Source organism: Talpa europaea, assembly GCF_964194135.1.
Source record: "Talpa europaea genome assembly, chromosome: 11".
Lineage (NCBI taxonomy): Eukaryota > Metazoa > Chordata > Mammalia > Eulipotyphla > Talpidae > Talpa > Talpa europaea.
In genome coordinates, this window is record NC_140078.1 from 98,167,787 (window position 1) to 98,182,905 (window position 15,119).

The 15,119-nt window shown below is 53.2% G+C and overlaps 1 protein-coding gene across 1 annotated transcript in view; it reads left to right on the plus strand.

Annotated features, from left to right (window-relative positions):
• NR2C2 (nuclear receptor subfamily 2 group C member 2) overlaps positions 1–8,643 on the plus strand; it is a gene marked incomplete at both ends in the record, with an annotated part of 58,423 nt that extends 49,780 nt beyond the window's left edge. The window contains 5 exons of the mRNA XM_084248113.1: positions 864–985; positions 2,350–2,489; positions 6,658–6,795; positions 7,695–7,800; positions 8,469–8,643. Coding sequence (XP_084104239.1) covers positions 864–985; positions 2,350–2,489; positions 6,658–6,795; positions 7,695–7,800; positions 8,469–8,643 — 681 coding nt within the window. The remainder of the gene's footprint in view (positions 1–863; positions 986–2,349; positions 2,490–6,657; positions 6,796–7,694; positions 7,801–8,468) is intronic.
• Positions 8,644–15,119: the final 6,476 nt, after the last annotated feature.

The following is a 15,119-nucleotide window of genomic DNA, read 5'->3' on the forward strand; positions in this document are numbered from 1 at the left end:
TTGCCAAGAGGGGCTGACATGGTATGACCAGCGAGGGCTGGTAGCCGACTGCTCTGCCGATGGCCCGGCTCCAGCGCAGGCGCGTGCATCCACCTTGGCCCCATCCTGCGGGAAGCCAGCCCTTGTTCACCACCACTGGCGCTGATCCTTGCCCTCCAGGGCCTCAGAAATAGGTCTCCGGTAGCCTCGAGGAGTTCTGGGCTTCTGTGCGCTCCTCCCCTGTCCTCACTTCTGCAGGACGCTCCGGGGTTCCCTGAACCCCTCTCAACCTGAGTCTCCTTTCCCCCCAGTACCCTCTGCTAGGAAGATGGTACTCCTGCCCGTGTGCCCGAGTGTGCTCTGGACACAGGTCACCCGTGCAGTTCCAGCTTCAGAGGCATGTAGAGCCCCTTCTAGACCACAGTGCCCCTGCAGCCGGGCTGACCTGGTGGCGCGTCGTCCCTCCCTTGCGGGTTTCTGCTCAGTTCTCATCTGCTGTTAATCTTGAGGCCACCTGCCAGGTACCCGCTAGCCGCCAGGTTAACCACTGCTCCCCAGTTTTAGACTTGAACCTATGACTCAAAGCGGAATTCCCTGATAACAGTTTCATTGAGGCAAGAATTGTAAAGTACGTCTCCGGGTGAGTGAGCTGGGAAGGCCCCACCGCTGTCCATGCGCCCACGGCCTTCAGACTCTAGTCCACTGGGCAGAAAAGCACAGGGAGTTAGTGCCGGTCCCCTGGTGCAGAGGACACCGTCCCTGAGGATGGTCCACCCAGGAGCTTCAGTGTCAGTGACTCTGCCGTGTGTGTTGGCATGTGGAGGGACTCGTGATGTCAGTCATCCTCTGTCCCTGGTCACCTATTTTGTGTGCCTCCTTTCCAGCTCACGATGCCCAGCCCCATGCCAGAATACCTCAACGTGCACTACATCTGCGAGTCTGCGTCCCGCCTCCTCTTCCTCTCCATGCACTGGGCCAGATCAATCCCGGCCTTTCAGGCGCTGGGGTAAGTGGCCTTTGTCGCTGGTGAGCCCTGGACAGTGACCTTCCCCTTCTCTAGGAATGGCCTGGAAAGATCTCTGAGGGCCCTTCCAATTTGTTCCTCTGACCTTGTTCAAGTGACCCGATTTATTAAACACAGTCAGTGGACTGGAGTGAGGCCCGTGGGTGCTGTGGTGTTCCTCAAATGCGTGTCAAGCTGCTCCACATCAAGGACTTGGGGCTGAAGCCCGGAGTCATTCTGGATTCAAGCAGAGGAGTCGTTGCAGCGGAGAAGTGTGTCTGCATTTGAGGAGAAGAACCAGACGATTTGCAGCGCACCCAGCAGGCTGTCCTGAGCAGACATCCCAGGGGCGCGGCTGGGACACACTTGACTGGCCCCGTCCTCCCGCTGCAGTCCTTATTCCTCCCTTGGGGTTCACAGGCCCCACTCCCAAGCAGAGGTTGTAGGGCACCTCTCCTCGCCAGTCCATACCAGCTTTCAGTCCTTTGATCACTGTAGCCTCTCACGACAGAGCCGTGCCAAGACTGCTGCCATTTTAGAAGATTAGAAAATGACAATCGGGGCTTCCATGGTGGTGCAGAGGTTAAAGTCTCGGGGCTATCAAGCTGTCACCGGCCACTGAGGCTATCACTGCTACCGCCCGAGTTCGATCCTCGGCCAGGGAGCTAATCTACACGACACAGCAGACCTCTCCTGTCGCACCTGCTGCTCCCTTCAGCGGTGTGTTTCAATGGCTCCGCCTCTTCTGCTCCCCACTCTATCTCTGGTGAATCCTTTCACCACCACCACCCCCAGCCCCGCACCTCTGGTTTATACCCTAGTTCTTGTATGCATAAATCAATAAATCTTTTTATACTTTTTATTTTTTTTAAAGATTTATTGATTTATGCATCCAAGAGCTGGGGTACAGGCCAGAGATGCAGGGGGTGAGAGGATTCACCAGAGAGAGTGGGGAGCAGAGCAGGCAGGTTGACCAAAGTACACTGCTGAGGGGAGCAGCGGGCGAGACAGGAGAGGTCTGCTGCGCCATATGGGTTGCTCCCTGGCTGGCTGGGGATCGAACTCATGCTGCAGTGGCTGCGGACGGCTTCACAGGTTGTGTCTTAACCCCTTGCACCACCAGGGAGCCCCAATAAATCTTTTTTTTTTTTTTTAAATGACAGTCATACCTGTTAAACCTCTCATTACTTAAGTCTAAAGAATCTTCTTTAAGAGGCTAGTTTATCCTCAGAGGCACTTTAAAGCATTCTTAAAGAACAGCCCTGGACATACCACAGACCTTTAACAAGCACTTAACTGACCTCACTTATTTGGGGTATGCGGGGACTCAGAGCTAAGTGCCAACACCCTTGTCTCTTTGTCCCTAGGCAGGACTGCAACACCAGCCTGGTGCGGGCCTGCTGGAATGAACTCTTCACCCTTGGCCTGGCCCAGTGTGCCCAGGTCATGAGTCTCTCTACCATCCTGGCGGCCATTGTCAACCACCTGCAGAACAGCATCCAGGAAGGTAGGACTGGCGATTTGGGGGAGGGGGGTCAGGGGGGCGGCACAGCGGCACCTCTGGTCCCACAGCAGCCACAGGCTGCAAGGGAGTTTGACTTGTAAGTCATAGTGTGACCTGAGACTGCAGCTGAGAGACTTTTTTTAATGTGCTGGTCTGTTTTACGGTGGGTCACACGGTCCCAGTGGACCGAGAGTTTATCGGCTGCCTCCGGTGGTTGAGCGGTGTTTGTGCCGGCAGATTGCTCCGGCTTCCGGAGCTTGCGCAGAGGTCAGGTGCAGCTTGAGCCAGAGCCACGAAGGCCGCGTTGACCATTGGTTGGTTATCTGGTGACTCTGGATTTAAGGATGTGTAGATGTGGCAGGTCTTACACAAGCGGCCGTAGAAATTGTCCAGGGACTCGCCGGGTTTTTGAGCGACAGCAGCGGTTTTAGACATGCTGATTGGCTTTTTTGGCCCCTGCCTGAATGTCTGTTACGAGAACCTGTTGATACCGGCTGAGCGCGGCTCTGCCACTCTGCTGTCCTCGGTGTGGCAGTCTCTGGGGGAGTGTCGGGGCCGCTCGGGCGGGCCCCCTATCAGGATCGAGGGGACCAGCCGGCACCTGGCTTCTGAGTACGCGCCAGCGTTCGTCCGTGTTGGAAAGGGTGAGGACGAGCTGGCGAGTCATCCCCCGTCGGGCGATGAGTCTGACAGATGGACGCAGAGGTCTGTGAGAGCCGGCAGCTCTTCTGAATAGGCCGGAGTGTGATGTTTGCAGAGATCGCTGTGGGAAAATGTTGGTAATAGAGAGCCGGCGCGTCCGTCTGAACAGCGCTGTCATCGGCAATGGCGGGGGGCCCTCGGGTCTCTTGGGGAGGAAGCTGTGGGGACAGGTCCTGGGCCAAACAGTCTTTGGGCAACTGGAAACATGGGCTTAGGAGGTGGAGGTGGCAAGGCCGGAGTGGATGCCGGAGAAGGTAAGAAAGCCAAAGGGCGGAGGGGCTTTAGGCATGGGGAGCGATGGGCCGGCGGGCCGGCGCGGTGATGAGGCGGCGGCACTTCATCTTTGGGGGAGTCATTCTGATGAATGGGTGGAGGTGGTGGTGGCTGAGAGCTGCGGTGGCCACGCGCAAGGACCTGACTCGCTCCCTGGCCTAAACCACACGTGTGGACCCAAGCGGGTCGGGTCTGAGTGACCGTCGACCACGCATCAGTGCAAGGAAACTGATGAGGGTGGCCTGGGGGGCCTGTCACAACTTCCCACACCGCCCAGACTGGGGGGATGTCACAGAGTTTCTCCTGGAGGCCGTTTTACCTGGAAACTAGGCCATTCTACCTAGCACAGGGTCTGACGCTTCTTCGTGATCTTTGTGGAACCCCTTTTTAAAATGTATGACCATGTAGTCGAGGACTGTGGGTTTACTCTGAGCGCCCCCTTTTTGTTTGCTGCCGCGACAAAAGGGAAGGGAGCAATCACGTTCTTGTCTGGCCTATACCTGGGGCGAAGGCGCGCCCCCATTCAGTCCCGGGCCAGAGCCTGGACGGGGTCACCCACACGCCTGACGACACGCCACAGAGCAAGCCCGAGGCCACAGTCAGATCCCATAACCCAAGTCGTGGGATTGTTACGCGCACGCGCACAGTGCATTTCACCCAGCAGGAAACCCTGCCTGGCCCCCGAGGGGGCGTGTGGAGGTGACCGGTCTCTCCTTTCATCCACTGGGACAGGCTGGAACCAGGGCCCTGGGGGCTTACCTTATCCAGAAGTCCTGCTGAGTCTGTCTGTCCGCCTCTCTCGACGAGTCTGGGGAGGGCATGAAGGTGGCGTCCCAGCTCTGCTCACCTCGGGAAGGGGGACCCGACGAGGCGCAGGTGGCGCGCCGCCTCGTTCACTCAAGGGAGAAGCGCTGGGCACCGCCCCCACACCAGACCAGTGGCCAAAATGGCCAATGTGGCTAGTTTCCCAGTCAGGGAACCAAAATGTTACGGCAATTTCCCGGAGAAATCGGGGGCACACGGAGAGGTGGAGGGATTTATTCGTCACACTGGCGGGCTCATGGCAAAGCTCCAGAAGTCCGAGCCCCGAAGAGCAGTGTGGCGGGGCTTTATACGCTGTACGTGGGACTTTGCCACCCCGCCCCACATGGGATTTCCTTGCTGTCTGGGAAGGGGTCAAGGGAGCCATGGCCACTGCTGTGGGCAGGCAGCAGACCGCGGCAGTTCTCTTCAGCACGCCGCAGACTCCGCTTGCCGGCACCTCCACCTTCTCGTGTGACTATTATGGGGGAAAATAGATCACTGGGAAAAGTTGCCAACTTCCTTATGCATTGGGGAAACTGAGGTCCTGGTAAGGCCCCTGGCTTTGTCCAAATGAAAGAGCAGGTAGGCGAGCTGGGGCGCCACTCTGCGTCGTGCAGCTCCTCAGTGCAGGACGCCGTCACCTCACCCTGCTGCTCTTTGAGAAGGAACGAGTTACTCTCTTCTGGTAAGATCTTTGACAGCCTCTAACATTGGGTGGTCAAATCCAGGCCGTGTCAGGAGTAGATGGCCTGTGTCCCTCCGCGTGCTGCGCGCGCACTGCAGACACCGTCCAGGGGAGCCCGCCTGGGAGCAGAGACTAACCGCCCACGGAGTAGCCGCAGTGAAATCAAGCTGTGCTGTTAACTGGACCTTCCTGGTGGTCGGTATCTGGGAGTATGAGTTACCTAGTCACAGACCTTTGTTTTTTCTCATTTCTTTGGAATAGTTGCAGAAAGTTGACTCTTTTATTTTTTTTTTTTTAAAGATTTATTTATTTATACAAGCACTGGGCACAGTCAGAGGCGCGGGCGGGTGAGAGAATTCACCAGAGCCAGAGGAGAGAGTAGAACAGGCAGAAGGACCGAAGTACACTGCTAAGGGGAAGCAGCGGGTGACAGGATAGGTCTGCGCGCCATGTGGGACCCTCACCCAGTGGCTGGGGATGGAACCAGCGCTGCAGAAGCTGTGGGGAGCTTTGCAACCCAGCGCTCAACTGCTGTGTCACCGGGGAGGCCCAAAAGTTGACTTTTTTAAAATCCTCTATTTTTATGGAATTTAAGTTTGCACAAATTTTAACTTTTTTTTTAAGGTTTGTTTATTTATGCATACAAGAGCTGGGGTACAGGGCAGAGATGCGGGGGGTGAGAGAACTCACCAGAGACAGAGTGGGGAACAGAACAGGCAGACTGACCGAAGTACACTGCTGAGGGGAGCAGCGGGCGAGACACGAGAGGTCTGCTGCACCATGGGGGTTGCTCCCTGGCTGGCCGGGGATCAAACTTGTGCTGCAGAGGCTGCAGATAGCTTCATAGGGCTGTGCTTAAACCCTTGCGCCACCAGGGAGGTCCTTAACTTTATTTTTAAGCAAGTGTAATAGCGTCAGTAAAATATTGTCATGATGATAAAACACAGTAACATAAATGAAAAATGTTCTGACAACTAAAAGATGCCAGCATTTTAATGTTCAGGTCAGCAAATATTTATTTAAATATCTGTAGAGACTTAGAAAATCCAACCATTAAGACTCATCTGTCAGTTCACATTAAGAACAGAAGGAAAAAAGAACTACTAATTTGCACCTGCAGGCCAAGGTGTTGCCCAGTGGGGCCAGGAAGAATCCCTGGTCTAGAGGTTTGCTACTGAGGCAGAAAGTACAACAGAATTTGATACCTACTGTCACTTTCCTTCAACTGGAAAATGAAGCTCTTGACCATCTCGAGATAACTGGTTTCTTCATTAAAAAGTGAAATTGGGCCTCCCCGGTGGCGCAGCGGTTGAGCGCTGGGTTGCGAAGCTGCCCGCAGCCTCTGTGGCGCCGGTTCGATCCCCGGCTGCTTCCAGGCCACCGGAGGAGGGTCCCACATGGCGCACAGACCTCTCCTGCCGCCCGCTGCTCCCCTCAGCAGTGTACTTCGGTCCTTCTGCCTGCTCTGCTCCCCTCTCTGGCTCTGGTGAATTCTCTCACCTTCCCACGCTTCTGACTGTACCCAGTGCATGTATAAACAAAACAAAGAAAGAAAGAAAGAAAGAAAACATGCCTCTATTAAAAAAAAAAAAAATCATTAAAAAAAAAGTGAAATTATTCTCGCTTCTTTCCACCTATGGCCCTTCAGAGCAGCTCATTTTCCTGTTCTTGTCACTCTTGCTGAGTATCTGTGATGTTGATTTCTAGATAAACTCTCCGGTGACCGGATAAAGCAAGTCATGGAGCACATCTGGAAGCTTCAGGAGTTCTGTAACAGTATGGCGAAGCTGGATATAGACGGCTATGAGTATGCATACCTTAAAGCTATAGTTCTCTTTAGCCCCGGTAAGATATGCGGTGGTGACTCATGACAGTTTTCCACCTGTGCCTACTGATACTTCTGAAATGAACATGTCAAGCTGTCAGTGGTAGAGAGCACCTACCCAGATTGTGTGCGACTTAAGTGTTCTCTTCATGGGAGTGCTTAGCAGGCCCACAGAAAATACACACGTACACATGTTCTTTTAAATTCTTGCCTGTACAGTCTCCGTGTAAAATGCCGTAATGCCTAGCACCTTAATGTACTGAATGGATTTAGTGTGTATGCTAATTGGATCTTTGGCCAAACAAGACTGGCATATGCAATCTCAAGATTATACAGGTCCTCTTTGTTTGCTCTGCCCTTTGTGAACTTGTGCATGAGGTCAGCAGGCATCACGTGCAGCCCGAGAAGCACACGTCCCCCCTGCGGTGTCTGTAGGGCAGAAGCGGCAGGGCTCTGCGTGGAATGAAACAACTAGGTTGACCACTGCCCTTGACAGCTGAGGTTGGACACAGCTTAACCGCTCCCTCCCCAGCTTTCTACCCATAAACATGAAAATAGCTACTCAAAATGGGGTAAATTATGGGATTATCTATGTAGAAAGTAATTTCTAATTTCAGTTTTAAAATCTATGTGTTCTGTAGAGTAACAGGAAACCAAATGTCCAGATCAGCCCCAGCCGGGCTGCTGTGGCTGGTGTGACCACGCAGGAGCCCAGCCCCCTCTTGGGAACCTTCAGACCTTGGCCAGAGCGCAAAGGAAGAGCCAGTGTCCTAGCAATAATGCCCCAACTAGATCAGCGTCAGAGTTCAGTCTGTTGTACTTGAGAGATGTCAGACATTTGACTAAAAAGTAAGTGCTAAGAAGCCTGTAACTGAGGCTTTGGAATGCAGAGGGCAATCTGGGGGCTTTGTCTTTTCAGATCATCCAGGTTTGACCAGCACAAGCCAAATTGAAAAATTCCAAGAAAAGGCACAGATGGAGTTGCAGGACTATGTTCAGAAAACCTACTCGGAAGACACCTACCGGTGAGACTCTCGGGCACCTGCTCTTCGGGGCAGGAAACAATGTGGCCGGATCCACGGTTACAAATGCAAGCCATGTCAGGCTCACACTCCGCCAACAGAGAGGGCGGGGACCAGCAGGCCTTTCGTGTCGCTGGGCGACCGGATAGACTTCGGGCCGCTCCCCTCATTTGGAGGGGTGGGCGTCAGTGCTCCCGACACGGTGCACGAGGCCCGAGTCCTCGCCTGACCGCCCTCGTCCAGAGAAGCTGTTCGCTGCGCCCGCCTGGCCAGCCCCCGCCGAAGAGGCGTGGCAGCGTGCGCAGGTTTCCCTTCCCGCAGCTACGTCGACCCCTCTGAAGGAGTGAGTGCGCTGTGCCGAGTGAGCTGCTCCCGCAGAAACTGGTGTTAAGGCTGCCTCTATTTGGCTACTGTAGTTTGTAGTATTTGTCACGGCGGGGCAGCCGCCAGAGCGGGAGCTGCGGCGAACGGTGACGGGAACCTGCCTGTTAGTACCGCGCTCGTTGTTCTCAGGATAAACTCCCGTGAGAGGAGCTGCCGAGAGGAGGAAAACAGGGCAGAAGGGAGATGTTTGTTCGCTTCCGGGCAGTGCAGCGGGGCCCCCGCCCGGCGCAGGGCCCATTCCGGAGGGCGGTGACCCCCCCTTTCTCTAACGCCCCTCCCTCTTCCAGATTGGCCCGGATTCTCGTCCGCCTGCCGGCCCTCAGGCTGATGAGCTCCAACATAACCGAGGAACTCTTTTTCACCGGTCTCATTGGCAATGTTTCGATAGACAGCATAATCCCCTACATCCTCAAGATGGAGACGGCGGAGTACAACGGTCAGATCACCGGAGCCAGCCTATAGCGCACGCCGCCCGCCCGCGGGGAGCCGAGGACGCCGGGACCGCTCAGACACAGAGACTGACTAGTGGTGTTTGGTATGTGCAAATATTCCCAATCTGTTAGCCATTTCCTACCTTGTTTCTTGTGAATCCCAGACCATTGCAACTAAAAGACTAGTAGGATCCTTTCCTGCCATAAGAAATGTTTTAATGCCTTTTGATGAAGCCGATTTTGGAACAATCTTTTAATTCAATTTGTATTTAGAAATTCTCAAAGGGCAAAAAACAAAAACAAAGTTTTATAATGTCAGAGACTAGTATTAAAGAAAACTAAAAAGAACCTAAGAGAACAGTATGTGTGTATATATATTAAAAATGTCCTTGGAATTAATAGCTACTAATTACCAGGGTAATAATATAGGCACTTTCTGAGCACTTCTTATCAACGGATGATGTGAGCAACATCTTGCCTGTGGGCAGGGCAAATGGAAACTATACATGTCTTGCTGAAATGCTGATGATTTCCATGAAAACGCAGTAGGGTACGGGAGACAATCATTTGTGTTGAAGAAGGGATCATTCCTCATTGGATGCACATATAGGTGGTGTTGGGCTGGATTCCTGTGAACGAAAATGTGGCTTATCTGTGTGTGTCACGCAGTAAGTGGGGGTGTGGTAGCACAGTCAGCGGGGCACAGCCTGAGCGCTGCTGTTTGTTGGGCTCCCTGACTTCTGGTTCTGGTCTGTAACAGGCATCGAGAGGCACCTCCAAACCTGGGGCTCTCTTCCGGTCACTGGTTCGTAGAACTGGCTTGCAGCCAGTCAGGCATTAACTGTCAATTCCTGCAGCAACTGAGAATATCCCAAATCACCTCCACCATTTATGGGAGATGAGCCTTCTGACCAAAAAGTGCAGGGTGGGCATTTTGAACTCTTTGACAGGACTCCCAGGAACAGGATCTGGGGGGTTGCATGTTCAGATAGTGTGCCGGTTCCTTTCCTGGTTTCCATTCCCAGCGTCCCCTTGAGAGGGGCTGTGTCAGCCAGCAGTTCAGTCAGACCCAACGGGGGGTCGGGGTGCACAGGGCCTGGTGAAGCTGAATGGAAAGTTTCTCTGTGGACCTTAAACGGCAGGGCTGTTCACACCGTCTCCAGACTCAGCTTCTCTGTCGGCGAGTGTTCTGATGACAGTGGCAGGCCCCCAACTGCGAGGCAGTATGCAGCAGAGAGCCGCTCCGGGAGCGTTTTAGAAAATGGGGAAGCAGGCCGCCAGCTCCTGGAATTCCCACGCTTCCTTCCTTCTCGTCTGTCAGACTGCTGGCAAGAACAGGACACGGTTACAAGGAGGTTTATATCTAGGGTAGCGCGCCCGGCCCTTCCCCCGCGTCTCAGCAAGCACTCCTGTGTGGGGAAAGTGGCGTGTCCAGAACCAGGTCAGGTACCTGGTGCTTTCTTTTTGGCGAGCCCAGACTGACCACGTGCAAGGCTGGGTTCCCGCTGTCTTGAACCTTTTGCTCAGATGCTCTCCAGAAGGATGGCCATGCACTCCTCTGCCTGGCAGGCACACCCTAGTCTGGCTTGGGCCCTTAAAGGGCCCAAGGTGGGTGGCACCCCTGCTGTGTGGGGCTGCCAGGCAGCCAGCCATGGGCTCATGGCAAAACTGGATGCTTCTGAAGTACATGGTAGTAGCACTTTATGAAAACTCACTTGGATTTAATTATAGCTTGTGCTTTGGGCAAGTTTTAGCGACTAGGGATGCCTGTTATAAAATGATGGAAAGGATTTAATTTTACCAGCTCGAATTTGGGGGTTTCTAACTTTTGAAGTGATTCAGATTTCAAAATTAAGACAAAACTGGCCAAGACAGTGGAGCTTCATTTCTGCTTGTGAAGGACTGTAGCCGAGTGCGTTCTGAAGCGCGCGCGTCTTAAACAGCCTACTTCTCTGTCCTCGCGCAGGTGAATGTGCGCCTGTTGCACAGCAGTGTCCCCCGGGAGTGCCCGTTGCCACATCTCTTGCATCAGAGTTAATCCGAGTCGGTGAAAAGGTCCACGCCAGGCAGCTCCCCTTGTTCCCTGGACTCCTGGGTCCACCAGGCTTTGCCTCAAGTTGCCTTAAAATACTGGGGCAGCTTAACCAAGACCCACACAGAGGTGCTGACGACATGCTGTTTGGGGGTGCTGGAATAGAGGTTGGTAATTGGCAGGAAGACAGTGAGTGCCGCCCTCCGGCAAGACAGCCCTGGGGAAAGATGGGTTTAGCTTGGGAAGTTGTTGGTTCTGACCTGGTCCCGCTCCTTGACAGCGAACCATCTTGGGTTCTGAACCTTCCTCATCCGTTCCCCAGTGGCCTTAATCTGAAGTGACCTTTCCTGAAGGATCACGTCCGCACAACCTGAACTCATGATGTCCCAAATGATGTCAAGCCTTTGACAGCACGCCCAGCCCATCTCGCATTACATTGGCTCAGAAAGTCTAAAGCCAAGAATTACTTTTAAGGGATCCCAACCAAATAGGTATGTTCAATTTTCACAACTCTTTGTGAAACTAGATTTGGGGGAGTCGGACCAGACCTCTGCCCACTGAACCCCCGAGTGAAGTAAGCCAGGAGCAGGATTCTTTGCCACGCAACCGGGTGACAAGGCCCCCTTCTGCTGGCAGAGCCTCTCCTCCCTCGGTGAGGCCGGCGTGCTGGCCGAGGGCCGTGGGGACCGGCCCTTGCTGATGAAGTGGGCGCGCTCCCGGGGAGGCTCGGATGATGGACAGTTACGTGTTGCCGTTTGTAAAAAACATTACATGTATTCATGAACAGGACAGGAAGACACTTAGAAAAAGACCAAATTACTCAAGCAAATACTACTTTTCAAGTTATTCCTCGAAGGTATTTTTAAGGAATATAGCGTCCTTCTCATTGGAGGGGCTTGTGGGGGGGGAGGGGTTGTTGGGGGCTTACATTATTTATTGTTTCACCTCTGCCATGAGGCCTTTCGTTGTTGGGATTTTGTATTTAACTTCAGACGTAGTCACTTGTTTTAAGACGTGTCATGCAACTGCCCTCGAGCAGGGCCTGTTCTCTGGCTTGGCATCGTGTCAGCATCGGTGTGGTCTCTGTTCTGAGGTACCTGCCACCAGCTACGCAACACAGGATGGACGTGTCTGCCCCGAGGCTCATTGACACAGCGGCCGTGTGCGCGCTAGGGCACAGGGCTGTGGCCACGCTACATACGTACTTAGCTGTTCTGCTTGTTTTGGGGATGGCCACGGCTGGGAGCCAAGAGCTAGGACTCTGGCTGGATCTAGTGCTTCTGCTGGAGGATGCAAAAAAATCACCTTTGGGGCAATCTCCAGCAGAGCAGGCTTGCTCCCAGCCCGCCCTCTGCCTGACAGGCAGCTCTGGGCTGTGGGTCCAGGTGCCAGGACCTGACAGGATCAGAGGCCGGGAGCTCGTTGCCCGCTTTCGGGGGAGAGGCCTTATGTGCAGTGGGGCTGCACACAGCCTGTCAGGCTCTTCTCTGAGCCCAGGTCACAGAAAGTGGCTTCTTCTGATGCTCACTTTAACCCGAAGGGCGGTGCCCTTTAGATCTGGAAAGGACCGCGTGGGCCGAGCGCTGGCCCCACACACCTCCCTTGTCCCCCCTTCCCTTCTCTAGCGTGCGGCTTTGAAATTGTCTTCATGTTGACGTGAATCGGTAAAGCCAGCCCTCACGGAGACGGTGGGTTTGGGTGTTTCGTACACAGGGTTCTGGACTCACGTGTGCCTCCTGCCAGCGCGCACGTCTGCGTGTCCAGCCCTGGGCTCCCTTCAGCGGCATTGTGCGTGTACAGATGTATAGCTCGTATGACTGGCTGAATGTACATGTGTTTATACCTCCTGGAAGTGTACAGTGTATATAGTGCTCATGTGTACATAGGTGTATATTATGTATACAGACATGTAGCCACGTATCCAAACTTTCCTCACGTTTGAGTGAGTCTGAGAGAGTTGCTGAAGTAAATGGGTGTGGGCGCCCCAAGGTCCCTCAGCAGGGAGGATCTGCCGAGATCTTCACTCCATTTCCCGTGCGGGAGCCTGACTAGGAAAGGCCACGCGGTCAGAACCTCCGTGCTGTACGGGGGCAGGGCGGCGCCGCTCCTCAGCCTCTAGGTTCGCGTGGGGGCCGGGAAGACAGTTTACCCTAATGCTGGAAACTAGCTGGGGATCTCCGCCCTAGTTGTCTCAAGACTATCTGTGCCCCAACTGGAAGGGACCCGGCAGGCAGAGCTACAGGCCGCGTGACCGGAGACCCCGAAGGCCCCAGGGGTGAGGCCCGACTCCCGGCCTGATAGTGACGTCCCGCCCCTGCTCCGGCCAGGTCAGCCGCGGGTGTGCGGTGCCCTGTGGCCAGAGTCGGCCACCTCTGATGCCGGCTGAAGGAAAGCACCTCGCCAGTAGTCACGCGAACAAGCACGGATGTTGGCGGCTAACTCTTACGGCACATAAGCTACAGACCTTCAGTTCCCTAACCACAGCATGTGAATGCAACCCACTGACTTAACTAAGACTTAACTCCTTTCTGTAAATTATGATTTAAAATTTTCGGATGAAAATTGCTTTTTAAGAGATATGTATGCCCTTAAAGCTACAGATGCCAAATTTTCCTTGTCCAGGTCTATTCTGATGAATTTACCCCTTTAATCGGGCTTTAAACTGAGACACGGCACTCGGGAGCCAGGGCCCAGCCCAGCAGTAGTTGCTCACGGACCTGGTAAGCAGGGCCTGACTGGGGGGAGGGCGAGAGCCGGCTTGCGAAAGCACCATGGGATAGCCGTCATCCAGTCACTTTTGTTCTTGATAAGCTGTTGAAATGTCTGAAGACGCTTCATTGAGACCATAGTACTCAGTGCCTTTTGTGAGACGTGGGGCATTTCGCCGTCAGCTTCCCCGAAAGCTCCTGCTACGTCACTGGCCTTGTCCACCAGTGATTGTGCGACCCCCCCCCCCCCCACCCCCGCCTGTCGTGACAATCACGCTGCCTGGAGGGAGTTTTGCCAGTTAAAATACCAGTGGAAGCTTGACAGTCTCTAAATGGATCTTTAAAATACAATTTCTCTTTGGGGCTAGTTACCTTACAGCAATCGAAGAATAATTAAACTGTGAGCTTAAAGATATTTATCCTGAGGGCAGGGTGGGGAATGTCAGATTTTTTACCGCCCAGCTGTAATTTCAGTTCAGCCAGTCACTCTGGCGTGTCACTGTAGATACAACATAGAAACATGCTGGAACAGACGCTCACCCACATGTGTCAACTGACCGACTGTGATAAAGCTTAATATTGGAATAACATTTGGAAATAGTGAGTAGACTTTACATTTAACAAAGGCTTTTCTTTAGAAGAGTATAATCAATTATTTTAACGACCAGAGCATTCATGGACTCAAATGCTGCTGCCACATACAACTCAAGTGCTGGACTATTTTTCTACAGCCTCTCCGTTCTCCCGATTATCTTGTAAACCAGTGTTCAACTAGTTTTATAACTGAAGAGGCACATTTTTCATAGTACAAACCATAGTTTTTACCTCTATAGTTGGGACCTCTGTTGAAATGTAGCTGCATTATCAGCCCTTTTAAAAGATGTCTGTTAAAGGAAAACTCGGGTGTTAGATTTTCTTGGGACCGTTTCTGTAAACCTTTGCCCTTCACAATATAGAAAATATTGTTTATGCCATTATACTTTAATTCCAGGTTTAAAACCTGCTGAAAGCTGTAGCTTAAAATCAGCTTTGTTTATGTGATGGCATTTAAAAAAATAGCATGTTCTTTTTAAACTGAATTTTATATCTAATCAGTGTCTTCAGTCTTGAAGAAGAATTTGCATTGTTGTGTTTGTATATAGAGTATTGCAGTGCATGAATTAGCTTTATGCATTTTATTAAATGCTGTTTCATGTGGCATTATTGTTGTGGCTTAATACTACTACCTACATGAGGTTTCTACTATTAAAAGTGAATTAAAGACGAGTGTGCAGCCTGCTCATTTCTCCTCACCGCACTGGGAACGGGCTCCCGGCGACCCGCCGGCACCCAAGAGGCCGAGCCCTCACCAGGGCCCTGGATGGCCCACTGAGTGGGCCTGTAAATACCTTTAGTGGAAAACTCCGGCAGGACCACGTCCACCTGGCAGGGCCGCCCCTCGGTGGGCACGTCCTGAAGCCACACAAGCGTTTCCGGAGAACACAGCTGGGGCTTCCGGCTGCCGTCTCACACGCTGAGCTCAGCCCAGACCAGCAGTCCCGGGAGGATGTCTGCTACCCGAGGTAAAAGGTTTCTGAGGTTGGGAGGAACTCGCCGTCATGGCACCTGACGGCTCATTCTACAGGGGAGTGTCCCGAGGTCCAATCAGGCTCTTGGCAGATCCATCCCGCTGACCACCAGACCTAAGTGGCGCTACCCCATGGCCCTCCGTGACCTCAGAACAAGGTTGCGACTGCCTGGTGAGCATCACTCGTGTGTATCAACAAC